The sequence below is a fragment of the Mustelus asterias genome, chromosome 13 (assembly GCF_964213995.1).
Source record: "Mustelus asterias chromosome 13, sMusAst1.hap1.1, whole genome shotgun sequence".
Lineage (NCBI taxonomy): Eukaryota > Metazoa > Chordata > Chondrichthyes > Carcharhiniformes > Triakidae > Mustelus > Mustelus asterias.
The window spans coordinates 23,742,087-23,761,805 of NC_135813.1; the positions used below are offsets into that span (position 1 = coordinate 23,742,087).

General features: G+C 40.7%; 1 protein-coding gene across 35 annotated transcripts in view; it reads left to right on the forward strand.

Annotated features, from left to right (window-relative positions):
- strbp (spermatid perinuclear RNA binding protein) overlaps nucleotides 1–19,719 on the forward strand; it is a 187,711-nt gene that overhangs the window by 105,119 nt on the left and 62,873 nt on the right. For 19 of the 35 annotated variants that reach the window (XR_013499347.1, XM_078226530.1, XM_078226525.1 and 16 more), the window contains 3 exons: nucleotides 8,467–8,653; nucleotides 9,607–9,842; nucleotides 14,859–15,024. Coding sequence is in view for 34 of the 35 variants with exons in the window: in XM_078226530.1 (XP_078082656.1) it covers nucleotides 8,555–8,653; nucleotides 9,607–9,842; nucleotides 14,859–15,024 (501 nt within the window). In the remaining variant the exon portion in view is untranslated. The remainder of the gene's footprint in view (nucleotides 1–8,466; nucleotides 8,654–9,606; nucleotides 9,843–14,858; nucleotides 15,025–19,719) is intronic. The other 16 variants (XM_078226545.1, XM_078226557.1, XM_078226559.1 and 13 more) reach the window with 1 other exon arrangement.

Sequence of the window (19,719 nt, forward strand, 5' to 3'; positions counted from 1 at the left end):
CAAGAAGACAAATGGAATGTTGGCCTTTATTGCGAGAGGGATGGAGTATAAAAGCAGGGAGGTCATGCTGCAACTGTACAGGGTACTGGTGAGGTCGCACCAAGAGTACGGTGTACAATTTTGGTCCCCTTATTTAAGAAAGGATATATTAGCTTTGGAGGGGGTACAGAGAAGGTTCACCAGGTTGATTCCGGAGATGAGGGGGTTAGCTTATGAGGAGAGATTGAGTAGACTGGGCCTGTACTCATTGGAGTTTAGAAGGTTGAGGGGAGATCTTATAGAGACATATAAGATAATGAAGAGGCTAGGCAGGGTAGAAGCAGCGAGGTTATTTCCACTTACAATGGAAACAAGAACTAGGGGGCATAGCCTCAAAATACGGGGGAGTCAATTTAGAACAAAGTTGAGGAGGAACTTCTTCTCCCAGAGGGTAGTGAATCTTTGGAATTCTCTGCCCAATGAAGCAGTAGAGGCTACCTTGTTAAATGTTTTTAAGTCACAGATAGATAGATTTTTAACCATTAAGGGAATTAAGGGTTATGGGGAGTGGGCGGGTAAGTGGAACTAAACCCACTATCAGATCAGCCATGATCTTATTGAATGGTGGAGCAGGCTTGAGGGGCTAGATGGCCTACTCCTGCTCCTATTTCTTATTTTCTTATGTTAAATGCATGTTCTGCTGTACAAGCTGCCCTTTACACGAGAAGAGGAAAAAACTATCAGGGAGAAGTCCAAACCATAGCTGATGGGATTAACATCACTCAGGAACCAAAAAAGATAGCATTAAATTAACAAACAGAAGCAAACAGCTGCAAATGAAAGGAATTGACTTTGGGGTTCAAAGAAATGTGGGTTGTGATCACAAACTTACCCATCTAACTGTGGGGGAAAAAGAATTAAGACGTGCTCAGCAGTTAGAATTTCATAAGTTGGATGCAGAAAAAGAACAGTGAAAACAATAGAAGGAAAGAAGCACAAGGAAAGGAATCAAAACCAAAAAAGCAAATTGGATGCTGCAGTTAACACAGAGGAGGACTGCAGCAAAATACAAGACAGTGAGCCTACACAACCAAAGTGTAATTGGCAAATGAATTTGCGTAGCTGTGTGCAAGGTAATGTACATTTTGGTCAGAAGAGCAAGGAGGTCGTTTATTCCTTGGGAAATAAGGATGTAAATGAGGTGAAGGATATATGATGTAGATCACTGAAGGTTAATGAGACTATAAAAATATAACCAAAGCATGGGTTCGTTTTGAGAGGGGTGGAGTTGAAAAGCAGAGATCATTTTCAACTTGTCAAAACCTTGATTGGAAAACACTTGGAGAACTGTAAAGAGCTGTGGTCTCTGTTTTATAAAATAGATATAGACATTAGTGAAGGTACAATAAAATTCTACTATTATGCCAGAGCTGAGATGTTAATACCTATTAGGAACAGGTTAGGGCCTTTTTCTCTAGAAAACAGAAGTCTGAACAATTCCTTCAAGATTATGAAAGCGTTTAATAAGGTAAACATAAGAGATGTTTCCACTTGTGAGCAAGATAAGGAGAGACAGGGCATGAAATATATAAAATAGTTTCTTCTCCCCCTCCCCCCTCCTCCTCATTCCTTGGTGATTATCCACCAAACCACACCAAACTGCCACAATTTTTAACCACGGTAGGGCAAAGAGGCAGCTATGAGCCTACCTCAGTCGAAATGGGAATCGAATCCATACTGTTGCCATTAATCTGATCCACATTCCAACCATGTAATTATCCCACCCCACCCTCCCCCCAAACAACGAGAAATTTCTGTACCCAGAGATTGGTTAGAATGTGGATTTTGCTACTCAGACTGGCAGAGTGAATGATATAGATGCATTCAAGAGAAAGCTAAATAACCACCTCAGTGTGAAAGAAATAAAAGGATACGTTCATTAGGTTGAGAGGAGGTGTGTGATACATTCCTGGGGAATATATTAAAACATGAGCAAGAAACAGCTTGGGCAGTCATGATTTCATATATCAGCCAGAAGAGGCGATAAAATTCCATAATGCAGCTTCTGCTGCTTATCAGACTTTATGGAAGCAATTGAGGAAATAGAGGATTCCCCATGATATTTTGCATTGTACCAAAGCGCCTGCACAGTTTGAATTGTGTTGAGCTAACTATGGGATCTGTACTGACCTCACACAAGAAATCATTTATCAGCCTCCAACAACCTAAACCTGCAGAGTGGCAAAAGTACGAAGAAAGGATTTTGATTTAATCATGGAAATCAAAGCAATTGAGGGACAGAACACAGGAGTGTTCCAGCAAAGAATCGTATCTTGGGCATGCTACCAAGATTTATTAAAGGTAGCCCAACATTCTGCTGCAGGACGTCAAGGCATGGATTACATAATGAAGATTGGTATAAAATTGATCTACAAGGAAACTGCTACATTTTGTAGCATGCGGAATGACTGAGAGAGTAAATTAGGGTTTGCATCTAAGCATCACTATTATGTTCCCGTTATAAACTGGCTGTTTAAGAAAATTGGCTTACTTCTCAGTGGGATTTTGTTTTGGAAATGGTACTTGCTGACAATACTCGAAATTGCATTTAGATAACTGAAAGTGATGGCATCAGCAGACATTGATATCATGATTGATGCATTGTTCGAATTTTTTATGTTGGTTGGATTCCCATCTGATGTTCTAGTTTCAGGTCTCAACAACTAGTTATCCAATTAGTTATCCATTGCAGCAGAGAGCCATATAAAAAAAAAAGTTTCTGTCCACTTGGTTGGCTTATGATGAAACTGAGGAGGTGTGGGATAGAGCGAAAGTTGGCCGATTGGATAGGTAATTGGCTGTCTGATCGAAGACAGAGGGTGGTGGTCGATGGAAAATTTTCGGATTGGAGGCAGGTTGCTAGCGGAGTGCTGCAGGGATCAGTGCTTGGTCCTCTGCTCTGTGATTTTTATTAATGACTTCGAGGAGGGGGCTGAAGGATGGATCAGTAAATTTGCTGATGACACCAAGATTGGTGGAGTCGTGGATGAGGTGGAGGGCTGTTGTAGGCTGCAAAGAGACATAGATAAAATGCAAAGCTGGGCTGAAAAATGGCAAATGGAGTTTAACCCTGATAAATGTGAGGTGATTCATTTTGGTAGGACTAATTTAAATGTGGATTACAGGGTCAAAGGTAGGGTTCTGAAGACTGTGGAGGAACAGAGAGATCTTGGGAGTCACATCCACAGATCTCTAAAGGTTGCCACTCAAGTGGATAGAGCTGTGAAGAAGGCCTATAGTGTGTTAGCTTTTATTAACAGGGGGTTGGAGTTTAAGAGCCGTGGGGTTATGCTGCAACTGTACAGGACCTTGGTGAGACCACATTTGGAATATTGTGTGCAGTTCTGGTCACCTCACTATAAGAAGGATGTGGAAGCGCTGGAAAGAGTGCAGAGGAGATTTACCAGGATGCTGCCTGGTTTGGAGGGTAGGTCTTATGAGGAAAGGTTGAGGGAGCTAGGGCTGTTCTCTCTGGAGCGGAGGAGGCTGAGGGGAGACTTAATAGAGGTTTATAAAATGATGAAGGGGATAGATAGAGTGAACGTTCAAAGACTATTTCCTCGGGTGGATGGAGCTATTACAAGGGGGCATAACTATAGGGTTCATGGTGGGAGATACAGGAAGGATATCAGAGGTAGGTTCTTTACGCAGAGAGTGGTTGGGGTGTGGAATGGACTGCCTGCAGTGATAGTGGAGTCAGACACTTTAGGAACATTTAAGCGGTTATTGGATAGGCACATGGAGCACACCAGGATGATAGGGAGTGGGATAGCTTGATCTTGGTTTCAGATAAAGCTCGGCACAACATCGTGGGCCGAAGGGCCTGTTCTGTGCTGTACTGTTCTATGTTCTGTGATACTATAAGCTGATGCATCAGCTATTACAGGTTTCATAGCACTTGCCCCATGTACATTCAGCCTTTTGCTGAATGTACATGAGGCAAGTTGTTCCATATATCACTTTCTGGTAGGAAGGTGCCACAACAATTAACTGGTTCTCTCTATTTGATTTAATATGCAGATACTAAGTGTGCAACCAATTAATGCTGTTCAAAGATTTGTCGTCGGTTGGAAAGCCCAAACTAGGACCAAAGTATCAGCAGTAGCCACTTGCTTGTTCCTCCATTCATTGTGGTCTTGAATAATCTGAAGTCTAACTCCATGTACCTGCTTTTGTCACCGTATAGGTTTTCTCTGTTTACACTGTTACAATTATAAGGTTTAACAGATGGCCATGATTTGGACTGTGTCTTTACACTTAAGTTAAAATGAAGGGTGTCGTGTGACTATTCCCAATTCCTGGCTTCGTCAAGGGACCTGCTGAGCAAAGTGAAAAGTTCTCAGACTTCGAAATAAAAGACAAGGGCAGCTGTAATTAGACTTGCCAGCTCCAAACTTTTGGCCAAAAGAGAAAAGAGAGAGGAACAGCTGTTGCCGTGGTCATCAGAGAGAAGAGGCTGCAGTTTCTTCATGAGCCACCGAAGCTGGATGCTAACGGGGTATGGAGTGGTCTTTGGTCAAAGAGGTGCACTCCACAGCTCCCTAAGGAATCCAGGAAACTTATCCTGCCTTGGCCAGAAGGAATCACTGCTGGTAGTGGATTTGGGAAATGAGGGATGCATCTGGAGATGTTCATTCAAAGGGCAGAATCTTACCAAAGAATGGCAGAGCGTTGGGTCTGGCATGAGTGTTTCACGCCAGTATGTTTTCGAGCCAAATCTTATGGCTCATTAGTATTTCTATTCCCACAAACTTTGGGTTTCCTCTGCTGCTAGCATTGGGGAGCTCCATATAAACAGCCCCCCTGGCACCTGTTTCACAATGACTGCAAGGAATAGCAGCCAAAGTCATCTCAGGCAATAGGGCGTGGAAGTTTGCATGTCACCTCAACCTCAGCTGTGAATCCTGGGGAAACACCTAGACATAGTGGGAAGGTGAAGAAACCGTGGACGCCTAGTGGGCACGGGTGAATATAGGCACAATGGCAGTAAGGTCACTATTTTGTTCCAAGTGAGTGTCAATAAATTTCACTTTGTGCACCCACAGAAGCTCCACCCTGTCTGTTCATGTCACCAAGTTAGGGGGTACCACCGCACTCACCCGGCTCCTCATCCCTGTGGAGTGAGAATGCCCCTCCCACTCTCTTGCCAGCCCCACAAAGGATGGTCAATCCCTCAGCTGCAATGTGGACAGGAGTCCAGGAAGGAGGACAAAAAGAGCGCTGCCTGCATACCAGCCTTCGCAACCCCTTTAGAGCAAGGGGTCCCCCAACACGAAAGGTAGAGACGGTCAGCAAATAACCTCTCCCAATCGCTCTGCTCTAAATAGTGATTTTGGGACCCCATCCCGGCCCTGAGTTGAACATATTCATGTCCCCCAAGTCTTTCCAGTGCACCCTGAACAGTGCATTCCGCAAAAGGTGCTGGCTGCCTGGGAGTACCCTCCTTGGAGGTGAAAGCGCCAGATTCACACTTCTTTAGACCTGTTGTAAATGGTGCCGGCAGACTCGATATCTAGAGAGAGTGCTCGCCCACAGGCCACTCCACTAATGAGGTGCCAGGAAGATCGGAATCTCGCCAGCGCGAATCACGCCCTCGAGATTTTGAGCCCGTGCCACCTAGTGGGCATGGGTGAATATAGGCACAATGGCAATCGGAGAGTGTGGGCTCAAAATCACCCCCAATATTACTACTTGGTGAAATGAGAAAACGTGAACTCATTAGAAACTGGAAGCAACTGTGGACTGTATGCTAAAAGGACTAATTCTGTGGAGAGTGCACTGTGTGGCAAGTATAAAAGAGGATTGTAGCATTTTATAATTTTAGTACAAGTTGCCTCCAAAATTTGTGTTTTGTTAGTGTTGTCAGTAAATTCTTACGTTAAATATTTCAACCTGTGAAATTTGGTTGTCATCTTTTTCAACTATTGGGAGTTTGAATTTCCTTTTAAATATTGCTGGGGGAAAAAAGAAATGCTGTCAAAACTTTTCGTCTTGCATTGACCAGGACAGATTCACAAGGATTCCAATTGCAAAAGGAACAGCAGTTTATATTGCATGAGAAGAGAGTACTGATTGGTTGCCAAGTGGCCTCTGATTGGTAAAGGCATTGCCATGGAGAATGCACCAAGGAACAGTTAACTGCCAAGTTTCTGTTTAAATTCAAACCAGGCAGGTCGGTTCTGCTCAAGGCATTGCCATGGGGAATAAACCAGAGAATGGCTCTTCCCTGAGCATTTGCTTGGCTGAAAAATGTGCAATAGTGTTTGTGAATATATGTAGCTTCTAGCAAGCCTAAATGAACCACACTGCGAGCCCAAATGATGATCTTAAATTGGTTGTCAGTAACTGCAAGACAAAAAGCTTCGACAGCATGTTTCTTCAGCAAACTACTCTTCTTTTTAAATGTTATTGCTTTCTACATAAATCTCAAGCAATCTTACCTATTCCTCCCAATATCTTGAAAATTTGTTCAAATCACTGTTGAACGTTCTGAATTCCAGTTTATTTTATATAAGCTCACCTTGTAATTTGACCCTTAGGATTCAATATAAAATTCTGATAAATCCATCTTCATTCCCTCCAATACCAAATACATCCTTCCTAAGATGTGGTGGCGCCATGAATTGCCCACAATACTCCAACTGTGGTTTAACCAGGGCTTGGTAGCATAACTTCTGCCCACTTGTATCTTCGTCTGCTATATATAAATCTCAATATTCCGTTAAGCCTTTTTGATTATTTTCTCTATACATTCATGACATTTTAATGATCTATATGCATTGACCACCCCACCCCGAGTGTCTTTGAATGTCCACAGTTTGTGGCTTTTCACTATTTAGAAAGTACAGTTCAAACCTTATACTATCCAATGAGAATGTGCGGCGCATGTATTGAGGTTGAGAAATCGAAGCAAAGCTCAACATCTCTAGAAGAATTTCAGGGTTACTAGAAAAGATGGTGCAGCCATTTCACCAGCTACCGAGAGTAATACAGATGCTAGAATTTACTTATTATGCTTCGCTTGTGAGAGAACAAATTTCAGGTAGGTCTGTACACAATGGTGGAAAATTTAATGAGACAAATCAGAGTTGAAATCAAGGAAGCTGATGTGGCTGCGTAATTGCAGAGAGCTTTGAGTTGGTCAAAGGTCCTGCGTAGATTCAGCGCAAGGAGACCTATGTTTCATGGAATGATATGCTACATAGTGCTGAACACAATCAAGAGAATAATCTCATTTCTCCATTGATTTGTTATTGTATATAAAATAGAAAGCCCACCTTTTATACTGTTAAAGGGTTGCATAGGTGATCATTCCCAGTGGTGGAAGTTGGTGGGAGTCTGCCCTGGGCGGGAGACTCGGTTTTTGGATCCTGGCAGAACTTCAGGTACTGATTCTGAGGACAGATTTTCACTTTACTGGTATTGTGCGGGCGGTAGCTCTTGTTTTCTCACCTACCCAAGTCGCCCTCCCACAGTCATGGCTCAGTTAGGAGAAGGAGAAAACAAAATGCAATTTTTACAAATTGGAAATACCACTTGTCTACTTGGATATTATACAAGCTTTCACTGTAGCTGACGCATGAAAATCTAGTCAGATGTCTTAAATACTGAAATAACATTGATGTTTCAAGATCTGGTATTATCTTTCAACACTACTTACTTTTGTTTTACCCATCTCTTAGCACTTGGACAACTATTTTTATATTACCAATTGCAACCTTGTCTTTTGTGATTGTACAAGTGTGGATTTAGCATCAGATTAATTAAATTATACTTTTATCTTTGGAAATTAAAATACCAGTGTGGTGAACCATAGATGGTTACAACTATGGGTACTGAACCATAGATGGTTATCACTATGGGTACTTGTACATATGTTACTCTTGTTACTGTTGGGGTTAGGGTTGGGGTGTTCCACCTGTTGGTATTGTTCTGTGGTATACTCCGGTTGGCTCCGCCTACCTATAGGAGTATAAAGGTCACTGTACTGCCTAGTGACACTTTAGTCTGGGATTGTATTGTTAAGCAGTATGCTCCACTCTTGTTACTAATAAAAGCCTTTATTTCCCGGGTACGATCCAGCCTCCTGAGTGAATTAATCGCGCATCAACCAGTCAAAAACCCTTAATCAATCACATAAGCACCAGGTCTGTCTTGTGATCATGATAGAACAGTGTAGGTTAGGTTAGTTTGGTGGTTCAACTATTCTCCATGCAGAAGCAACTATACTAAATGCATATAGGTAAGTTTGAAATTGTAGGCAATGCAGAATAGCAAAGGAAATTGCCTTTTGCAGTGCAATAAGGAAATGGTATTCAGAGTAGCTCAAACCATACAACCTCTTTTTCTCACTTGGCGCTTACCAATTTCTTGCATGTATTTTGCACTATATCAATTTGATCTCTTCTGTTTTCTCCTCCATGAAAGAACTGAGGTACAGAATGAGCCTTATATGCAGCACAGGCGGGGGAGATCATGTGGCTTGCATGGCTACTGCAAGGATGAAAAGTCTTAAATGGACAGTCTTGCAATCTTCCCCCGTTTGGGTGATGGCTTAATCATTTGTATTTGGAGGATGAAGTATGTTGAAAGAATGAAGAAGACCATACGGAAGGTAAGCAATTTGACATTACCTACCTTGGTAGGGTCTTCAACATTCTTCAAGTTATGTTCTCTGCATGCCAAGCTCTTAACCAATCCTCTCCTGTGCTATCTGATTTGCAATTGAGAATTTATGCTTTTTGCATTTTCTCCTGAAATCAAAGGCTTATTTTTAAGCCCACAGTCCCTGCAGGCAGCTTCACTTGCCTAGCTCTTAAAATCATCTCCAGTATGTGTATATGCAGTCTCAGTAATATCTCTCAATGTTATATAAAGCTAAAAGGGATGGCTTGTACACCAGATTTAACAGCATTAACTTGGTTTCTCAATGATAGACTTACACAGGGAAATAGATCATTATCCAATTTATGATCATGATGTTGAGGAAAATAATTTTTCAAACTGGCTTTTTCATTTACAACCATATGATTTTGAATAATGTGTCGGAATTGCATTTTGCTGAATTAACTACATAGATTTTCAGTAAGTGAATTATATTAATGGCAGAGGTAAATAATATTTCTGAACTTATTATTAATACTCATTGTGATGACATTACAGTTATCTTGTTCTCCAAGGTACACATTTGTTATTATGTTCATCATTGGCCCCCACCAGGAAAAAAAATCACTCCCATAACAAATGGCAATGAAATCATGAAAGGATGGAGAGAACAGCATGCTTCATGCCTCTTGAACTTGAAAGTTGCGATCTCCAATTTATCCACTGTTAACCTTTTAGAGTTTTCTATCGAGCAGTGGTAGTAAGACCAGAAGAAAATCTGAATATCTGTTTTCCTCACCCAGTGGAATGGATGCCCAAGAGAATAGCTGAAGAACAGAAGAGCAAGCATTATCCTATGCATGGATTTTGACACTGCTTTTTTTTAGTACTTAAAGCTTTTAGAACGTTTTGTTTGTTAACTTGAAAACAGTTCTATATATAAACTTAATTTTCTATTTGAAGAGACCAATCCGAACATTTGCTAATGATGATCGACATGTCATGGCAAAACATTCCTCGGTGTATCCTTCCCAAGAAGAGCTTGAAGCTGTGCAGAATATGGTTTCAACAGTGGAGTGTGCACTGAAACATGTATCGGACTATTTGGATGAAACTAATTTGCAATCAGTTAACGCAGATGAAGGTGAAGATGAGGCTGCAGATGCGAAGAAAAGTGGCACATCAGAAAGCAATACAAAGTAAGTTGTTGCCAATTGTGCTGAAGAGCTTTTTCCTGTCTTTTCTGTACAGCAGAGATATTCTAATTGATTCTCATATTAGCGTCAGTGCAAGAGTGTTCTGCTGATTTATTAGATTTTCATCCACATCATTTGTTGTTCGGTTGCTGGCAAATTGCAATTTTCAGTTTCAAAATTTGATCAACATTTTCTAAACAGGTTCTCTAGCCCATAAAGCTTAATCAAATTTCTAAGTTCCAATAGTGTACGATAATTTTAACTTCGAGCAGACAAAATTGTACTGTGTCATTTAAAGTAGAAAATTACTTATTTCCAAGGTCATGGTTTCCAAATTTATTTTCCAATCCAATTATTTAAAAATGTACAACAGGGTCTAGCTCTGGAAAATGAAATGAGGTGAGTGGAGCGTGTTTGGAAAGCTGTGATCCCAATATAATTAGGTTTAGATTTGTTATGGAAAGGGACATGGGTAAAGTAACATAACTGGAAGAAGGCTGATTTGAATGAGTTGAAAAGAGATCTGGCCCAGATGGATTAGATAAAGAAATTGTCCTCTGAAATAGAATTAAGCAATGGAAGGCCTGCAAGGAGGAGAATGCCAGTGAAGATCAAACATGCTAAAGTAAAATGCTCTGCATGCTGGAAATTAAAGTAAAAACAGAAAATGTTGGAAATGTTCAGCAGATCTGGCAGCATCCTTTGAGAGAGAAACAGAGTTAATAGATTTTCCCCAAAAAATTCTAAGTGCTGAACTGGCAAGAAAAATTGTGTAATTCACGATTGATTTTTCAGTGGGAATTCAAACTCGAATCTCCCACACTCTGTGCAATGCAGAGGGCAGAATCAGAATCGTGAATCTCATTTGGGGGGGGGGGATTCACACCAGAGTCTGACTGGGCCTCTGCGCATGCACAGTGACCCCGAACTGTCAGACTGCACTTCGCTGGCCAGCCCCGGATCCCCGTGGTGTTGCCCCTCGTGACATCCCCACGGCCCGATCGTGGCCCGCACAAGCATTCCCAGGCCACCCCCTATCCTGTCCCGGAGCATCGCAATCTCCAGCCCCCCCCCCCCACCCGCCACCTGACCTCCTGGGGGGCTCCAAATGCCCACCCCCCATCGCTCTGGCAGGGTCTCCTGCCAGATCCCCGCAAGTGGGGAGCTACTCTAAATCCCACTGGACTGAAGCACTCCTGATGGGGTGGGAGATGCTATCGGGCTCGGAGAATTCTGTGCCGGGCCCGATAATGACATTTAAATAACATTAAAAATAGATTTAAATCACCTATCTGTCTTCCCGCTGGTTTCCAGTATGGTCCCGTCTGCGCCTGCACCTGCACTCCTGCTGTGGGAGATGCACATGCGTCGGGAACCACTGCACGAATCTCGCAAAATGGCCAACACGTGCATCTCCCAACCCAACGTGCCAAACAATGTGCGCGTCGGGATGGGAGAATCGGGCCCAGTGTTTAGTGTGTGACAGGTTCAGCTGAAATGTCACATACCTGAAAGGTTAACCCTGTTCCTCCCAGGTTAATCATATTCCTGTGACAGGGAAAGAAAGGGTATCCAAAGTTAAAGTTCTGTGACTGATAGAAGAAATTGAGATTACAATAAAAAAGATTCCCATGACAAATTAAAAAGCAAAGTCTTGCAAATGCTGGGACTCTGAAAAATGAGGATGATGAGTGTCGGGTTCATTCAAAAAAAGCAAGCAAAATATAGAAAGTGCAGAAGAGAACTTATGAGGGAATAAAATAGGTTAAGAGAGCATGTGTGTAAAGATTAGCAGGAAACACAAAAGGGAATACTATGATCTTACGTAAACATGCAGAGCAAACAGATAATCAAAAGAAAGAATGGTTCCAATTTACAGAGCAAATAGGAAATGATCTTGTGGGAACAGAAGACATGACTGAGTACTTTGTACTTGTCTACACAAAACAAGAGGATGCTGTCAAAGTCACATTAAAGGAGGTGGGGCAAGAGGAATTGAATAGGATAAATATAGCAGTGTTTCATGGAATGGCAGTGCTCACAATAGAAAATTAATTTGGTCCAGGTGGGATACATCCCAGGCCATTAAGGAACAACATAGAACACAGAACATAGAACAGTACAGCACAGAACAGGCCCTTCGGCCCACGATGTTGTGCCGAGCTTTGTCTGAAACCCAGATCAAGCTATTTCCTCCCTATCATCCCGAAGTACTCCATGTGCCTATCCAATAGCTTCTTGAATGTTCCTCAAGTTTCTGACTCCACTATCCCTGCAGGCAGTCCATTCCACACCCCAACCACTCTCTGCGTAAAGAACAAGCAATGGAAAAGTGAAAACTCTGGCCACAATCTTCTAATCCACTTTGAATATGGGAGTGGCATAATACTGGAGAATTGAAAATATTATATTCCTTTTCTAGAAAGGACAAGGGATAAACCCAGTAATTCTAGGTCAATCAACTTGATGTCAGTGGTGTGGAAACTTCTAAAAATCACAATCAGGGGAAAAATTAATTGTTACTTGGATTAACAAGGGGTAATAAACTGCAACCAACATGGATTTTTTAGTGCAAGTTGTGCCTGATGAACTTGATTAAGTGTTTGATGAAATAATGGAGAGGGCTGTGAAGGTGATGTCATGTATGTGGACTTAAATGCTGCAAAATAGACTTGGAGCAAGATTAAAACCCAGGGATTAAAAAAGTACTGAAACATGGTACAAAATGGACTAAAAGACTGACAAGCAGAGAGTAGTGATGTACATTTTTTCCAGATTAGAGGGAAATATAGTGATGTCCCAAAGGTTTGGTATTGGGGCCAAAATTTGTTTTGATACATATTAATGATCTGGACCTGAGCACATATTCAGAGTTTGCAGATGATGGATAACTTGGAATTGCAGTAAAGAGTGAGGAGGATTGAAACAGACTTCAGGAAGACAGACAGAGATTAATGAAATGCGCAGGCTCATGGTAGATGAAATTTGATGCTGGAGTACAAAGTAAAAGATTTTGGAGAGCAGAAGGAGGAGAGGGAATACAAATTAAATGATACAATTCTAATAGTGTTGCAGAACAGAAGAGACATTGTGATATACAAATGCAAATCTTTGAAGTTGGCAGGAAATGCCAATAAGGCTGGTTAACAAATGCATACAAGATAATGGATTTTATGAACACAAAGTACTTGCAAGCAAGTTATGCTAAATCATTATAAATCGCTGTTATGCTGATCTGAAATAAAGTATTATGTCTAATTCTTGGCATCACAATTTAGGAGAAGGCACAGAAGAAATATTATTAGCATGGTATCAGGAATGAGGAACTTTGTGAAAAGTATTGCTGAAAAAATATATTTCTCAAAGCTTTTCATCTTGCGCTCACCAGGACAATTGCAAGAATGTCAGGGGAAGCAACACTTTATACTGTATGAGAAGAGAGTGCTGATTGGTTGGTGGGCAAGTGTCTTTTTTCAACAGTACTCAAGGGCGGCACAGTGGTTAGCACTGCTGCTTCACAGCTCCAGGGACCTGCATTCGATTCCCGGCTTGGGTCACTGTCTGTGTGGAGTTTGCACATTCTCCCCGTGTCTGCGTTGGTTTCCTCCGGGTGCTCCGGTTTCCTCCCACAGTCCAAAGATGTGCGGGTTAGGTTGGTTGGGGGCCTGGGTGGGATTGTGGTCGGTGCAGGCTCAATACCCTCAGGAGGGTAGTAGAGGCGAGAAACTTCACAACTGTTGAAAAGTATGGAGATGACACTTGCAATGTCATAACATTCAAGGCTATGGGCCAAGTGCTGGAAAGTGGGATGAGTGTAGATTTAGTGTAGTTTTGTCATTGCACTAAACAGGCCTTTTTCTGCACTGTAGGGTTTCTATGATTTCCATGATTCTGTACTACCAAACAACCATATGTGAAAATGTCTAAAGAAGGTTGAGGAGAGCCTAATTAGCAGTGCTTGTCCACAGATCCCTGAAGGCAACATAGTAGGTTAATAGGGTAGTTAAGGCATACAGGACACTTGCCTTTATCAGTCATGGCACAGATTATAAGTCATGATGTGGCTTTTGCTACCAAATAAACCTGTTGGACTTTAACCTGGTGTTGTTAGACTTCTTACACAGATTATAAGAGCAGGGAGGTTAAGCTGGAGCTGTACAAAACTTTGGTTAGGCCACAGCTGGAGTACTGTGTGTAGTTCTGATTGCCTCACTAGAGGAAAGATGTGATTGCATTGGAGGGGGTGCAGAGGAGATTCACCAGGATGTTGCCTGGGATGGAGAATTTGAGCTTTCAATAGAGCCTGGATAGACTTGGTTTTCTTTTAAGAGCAGAGAAGGCTGAGGGGGGGAACCTGATTGAGAAGATTGAGGGGTATGGACAAGGTGGATAGGAAGCAGCTGTTCCCCTTAGTTGAAGGGTCAATAACAAGGGGGCATAATTTTAAGCTGAGGGGCAGGTGGTTATGAGGGATCTGAGGAAAACTTGTTTCACCCAGAGGTTGTTGGGAGTCTGGAATGCACTGCCCAGGAGGGTAGTAGAGGCGAGAAACTTCACAACTGTTGAAAAGTATGGAGATGACACTTGCAATGTCATAACATTCAAGGCTATGGGCCAAGTGCTGGAAAGTGGGATGAGTGTAGATTTAGTGTAGTTTTGTCATTGCACTAAATAGGCTGAAAGCACCTCTGTATGACTATGACTCTACATGAAATAATAGTTGAAGTAGTTCAATAGTAAATTTCAAAAGGGAATTAAATATATTTGATGAAAAATTTAAGATTTTATATATTAGAAAATTTAAGATTTTATATATTAGATTTTATATATTATACATATTATATTATATATTATATTATATGTTATATTAGATTTTATATATTAGAAAATTGTATATTTTGAAAGCTTCAAAAGAATTCACTATTCAAAGGGCTAATTCTTCTAGCTGTTTCATAAAAGATTTTACTTTTCCCTTTTTGGACGAAAAACAAATCACATAATTGATCATTGTTTTGACAGTGAGCAGAGTGGTCGAGTCTTGTGTGGAGTGATGAGAATTGGATTGGTTGCAAAGGGTTTGCTGATAAAGGGAGACCTGGATTTGGAGCTGGTGTTAATGTGTAAAGAAAAACCAACCGAGAAGTTACTAAACACAGTGCATAACAATCTACCAATACAAATTCAGGTGAGTTCCAAATAATTTGCTGTGCTTGATAGGAAAATGTACAATGCATAAATTGAAGTGATGTGTGACTCTGCATGATTGAAAATGTTAGTTTTAGTCTACGTTAAACACTATGGGCGGCAGAATGTTCCCATAATTTGTCGAATGTGTCAAGCTCTGATTGAAAACCGGCGTGTATCTCTCCAGATGCATAGCTGAGTTTTCAGACCAGGTCGTAGGAGAAAAGAAAAATCAGGGAGGGTGTAGTTTACTGTGGTGAGGCGGGGACTGATAGAGCAAGGCCGACTCCACGGAGATCAGGGCACCATCTTTAAAGGGTGCCCTGATCAACATTAAAAATAAACTCCCCTCATATATTCTGTCCTTTTTTCCCCAAATTTGAGAAGTAAAAAAAATAGTTATTTGGAGCAGAGAAGTTTTAGTGCAGTACAGGCTGAAGAGCTGGGAGAAAGTCTGCTTATTCAGGGGAATATATAAGATTGCATGGCACTATTCGAGGAAGCATTGGGAAGAATGTTTGATGCCCTCACCACCACCTGTCCCAAAATCACATCATGAAATTTTTAGTATTTCTTCTAAATCCTGTTAGTGGGACTTGGGCACAAATTGGAATTACTACAATACTTGCTTTACACCTTTATTTCAATGATTTTCTGCTACATAGAAATTACAGCACAGAAATAGGCTGTTTGGCCCATCTTATCTATGCTGGCATTTATGAGCCTCCTCCCACTCTATTGCCATTAATCCTATCAGCATATCAGAGCTGGCTATCTCTATAGTTCCAATTTAACCAATATGCCCATCGACATACGTCCTTTTTCCTCTGAAGTTACCCAGCTCCCCCTTAAATGCTTCAATACGTTTCTCCACAACTACTCCGTTTTTGTTTGTTCATGGGATGTGAGCATCACTGGCTGGGCCAACATTGGCTCATCCTTAATTGCCCTTGAACTGAGTGGTTTGCTAGACCATTTCAGTGGGCACTTAAGAGTCAACTGGTGTGGGTCTGGAGTCACATGTAGGCCAGACGGGTAAAGATGCAAATTCAGATGTTCTTCCCTAAAGGGACAATAGTGAACTAGATGGGTTTTTACAACAATCAACAATGGTCATCCAGATTTTAATGCCAGATTTTTATTGAATTTAATGCCAGATTTTTATTGAATCAACTTTAACAATCTGCCATGGTGGGATTCAAATCCATGTCCCCAGAGCAAACAGCTCTGACAAAGGGTCATAAAATCCCTACAACGCAGAAGGAGGCCATTCGGCCCATTGAGTCTGCACCGACAACAATCCCACCCAGGCCCTATCCCCATAACCCCATATATTTACCCTGCTAGTCCCCCAACACTAAGGGACAATTAAGCATGGTCAATCACCATAACACACACACATCACTGGACTGTGGGAGGAAACCAGAGCACCTGGCGGTAACCCACGCAGACACGGGGAGAATGCAAACTCCTCACAGTCACCTGAGGCTGAAATTGAATCCAGGTCCCTAGCACTGAGGCAGCAGTACTAACCACCGTGCCACCCATCCACACTCGAAATATTAGCTCCAGTCTCTCTCCACAGATGCTGTCAGACCTACTGAGATTTTTTTGTTTTTGTCCATAGACCAATACCTTGGGTCTCTGTCCAATACCATTACGCCATCGTTCCCCCCTAAATATGCTACTGGTTGTAGAGTTTGATGCCAGTAGTTTAATATTAGCAAGAGATTTTATATGTGGTAGTTAGCATGTTGTTTTTCGTTTCTCGTTAACTGCTCTCCTAAATTCCGCATTGGATTTATTAGTAGTTCATAATTAGAACCCCATCGTGGCCAATTTTTCCTGGTAGTTGTAACCCCTCATTCCTGGTATCATCATTTTAATTCTGTTGCATCTTCGCCAGTGCCTCAAAGTTCTTTATGTAATGTGGAGACCATAATTGTTCACAGTACTCTGTTAGGCTGATAGGGACCAGATCAGAAACTCCAAGGTACATAATGAATTTAACCTCGACCCCAACATTTTCTGATTATGGCATCCTTGCGAACATAAGGTGTTTCGCTCCAGGTGATTCTGTTAACACACTAAAAAGCTTTTATTAAAACAAACTTTATTTAAGAACACAGTTAGAATATAACAAAAAGAATTAACACAACTTTTACCACTTTAAATACTTAAACATGACAAGTTTTAATTCTTAACAGCTGGCTATCTCTATAGTTCCAATTTAACTAATATCTCCATAGACACACGTCCTTTCTTCAGAACCAGTTAGCACCAAAAACAGATATGCTCACATGAATGCTAGATTTCCAGCCTTTTAACACCTCCGGACAGAGATCCAAAAGACACATGTCTTCTGACTCCCATACAGCAATCTGCACAGAAAGATCTAATTTCAAACAGCAGAATTTCCGAGAAAGATCTCTCTTCAAACAGCAAAACTTCAAAGAGGCCTATTTTCTGGCAGATCCCAGTTTCCAAATCTAGCAAGAAAAAGAGCCACTTCTTACTACAGCTCCCAAGCAGCAGCTGAACTGGGTTTCTCTGTGAGCCTAGCCGCACCCAGTCACATGACTTATTCAGTCAAAACCCTAATCAAACCCCTTTCTGAAAAAAAGCCAGGGGAAAACATTAAGATATCAACAACCCTGCATTAATCCAGATTAAAACAAACATTCTAGAAATAAAAATCAATTATGCTAATGCAGTAACAACAAGGGATGCCGGCTACAGACAAAGCGACACCAATAAATGGAAGTACCTGTGTTAAAAAAAATCCTACACAAGAAATATAACACAAATACAATTCTTAAAGGCACAGTATCATATCAGTGTGTTCTGAACAAGATTCCTTATAAGTTTGATACAACACTCTTGTATTTCAAATCTATTCCTCTCAAAATGTATCCCACTGCTTTGTTTTAATTTTTAAAAGGTTCTTGTTCTGGGGTTAAAGAGCCATTATAGCACAGAAAGAGGCCATTTGGCCCATTGAGTCTATGCCAACTCTTTGTAGAATAACCCACGTTAATCCCATTACCCTGCTGTTATCCCCATAAATTTATTTCCCTCAAATGCCCATCCAATTTCCTTTTTGAAATCTTTCATCGTCTCCCTTTCCACAGCTCTCATAGGCAGATCATTACCACACTCTGCATTAAAAAGTTATTCCTCGTGTTCTCCTGCATTTCTTATCCAAAATCTTAAATCTGTCCCCTGGTGCTTATACCATATGATAATGAGAACAGCTTTTCTTTGTCAACCATATCGAAATCTGTCATAATCTTGAATGTATCTCCTTCCACTGTTGTAAGGGAAAGAGTCCCAGCTTCTCCTAGCTAACATTGCAGCTAATACCCTCATCCTTGGAACCATTCTAGTAAATCACCTCTGTACCCTCTCAAGGACTCTCGTGTCTTTCCTAAAATGTGGTGACCAGAACTGGGTGCCGTACCCATGTTGTGACTGAACCAGAAGAGAAAATTATGTAAATAATCTTGAGCTCCACTGATAATTGTCAATTGCATAAAATGAAATGGTTCAGGGAAGCTAATATCTAGATTTAAACAATTGAAACAAAATCCATTTAGTGTCCAAGTATGAATTAAATGGGCAATTGCTCAAGTAGAGGTGTACCGAGCGATTGTCCCGTTAATAGTTGATGACATGTCAGTATTTTTGTTTCTGGCAGAATTCATTCTGTTAAGTACAACCAGGAAATATTTTCATCACTATTATCATTTATCCATACTATTAATTTCTCAGTCTTTTCCAATTTTATTTTGATTTCACCAGTTTTTTAAAACATATTTGCAAAGCCATTAAAATTGACTGCCAGCCTTTTAAATAAAGGAATTTGAACTCTCTTGCTCACCGTGTGTGTGAACTAGAAAATTTTAAAGCTGACTGACATTCTTCAGTAAAGAAAAACTGTAATTGTGATTGTTCCAATAAACTGAACCTTTTATATAGAGCAAGCTGCCTTTTTAAAACCATTTCTGAAGCTGTCTCTTCAATCAACAAGAGTAATTTTAGGTTCATGCAATTAGTTGTTCTAATTTTTAGCTCAGGAAAATTGTCTACCTATTTATGTAACTATATTGTTCAGTTAAAAACCTTCATCATGCTTTTCCTTGAAAAGGACAACTTGATTTTAATTGTCCTATACAGTAAACAATGAAATATAACATTAGGTTTTCACCAAGTAATTTGAATTGAAAGCGATACCCCTCTGCAAATGTCTTTGGGTATTTTTATGTTTATTAAATAAACCGTTTGAACTGTTTTTGGAAAAAAATGATTGAATGAAATTATTAGCTGTATGTTATAATGACTATTAATCAAGCTGTATACTATTACAGACTAATAATCAATACTGTACCAAATAATTGTTGAAGATGAATTAACATTTTTATTTAGACATTGTGAAATTAATGTTTTGTACTGAGTTGTTGTGGGGGAATTTCAGGAGATGGCCGATTGTGTCTTAAACTAAGACAATTCAAAACTCGCAAGACAAATATCTCTGTATAAAAGATGTAACAAATTTATTAAACATAAAACATAAGACAATACAATACAAACGTACAGCCCACTGGAGTCTGACGAAGGGCTAAACAGCTTTTAGGACAGAGCTGTAGAACCTCTCCGAAAGAACTCGATTACCGAGTCAAATATGGATCAATTATAC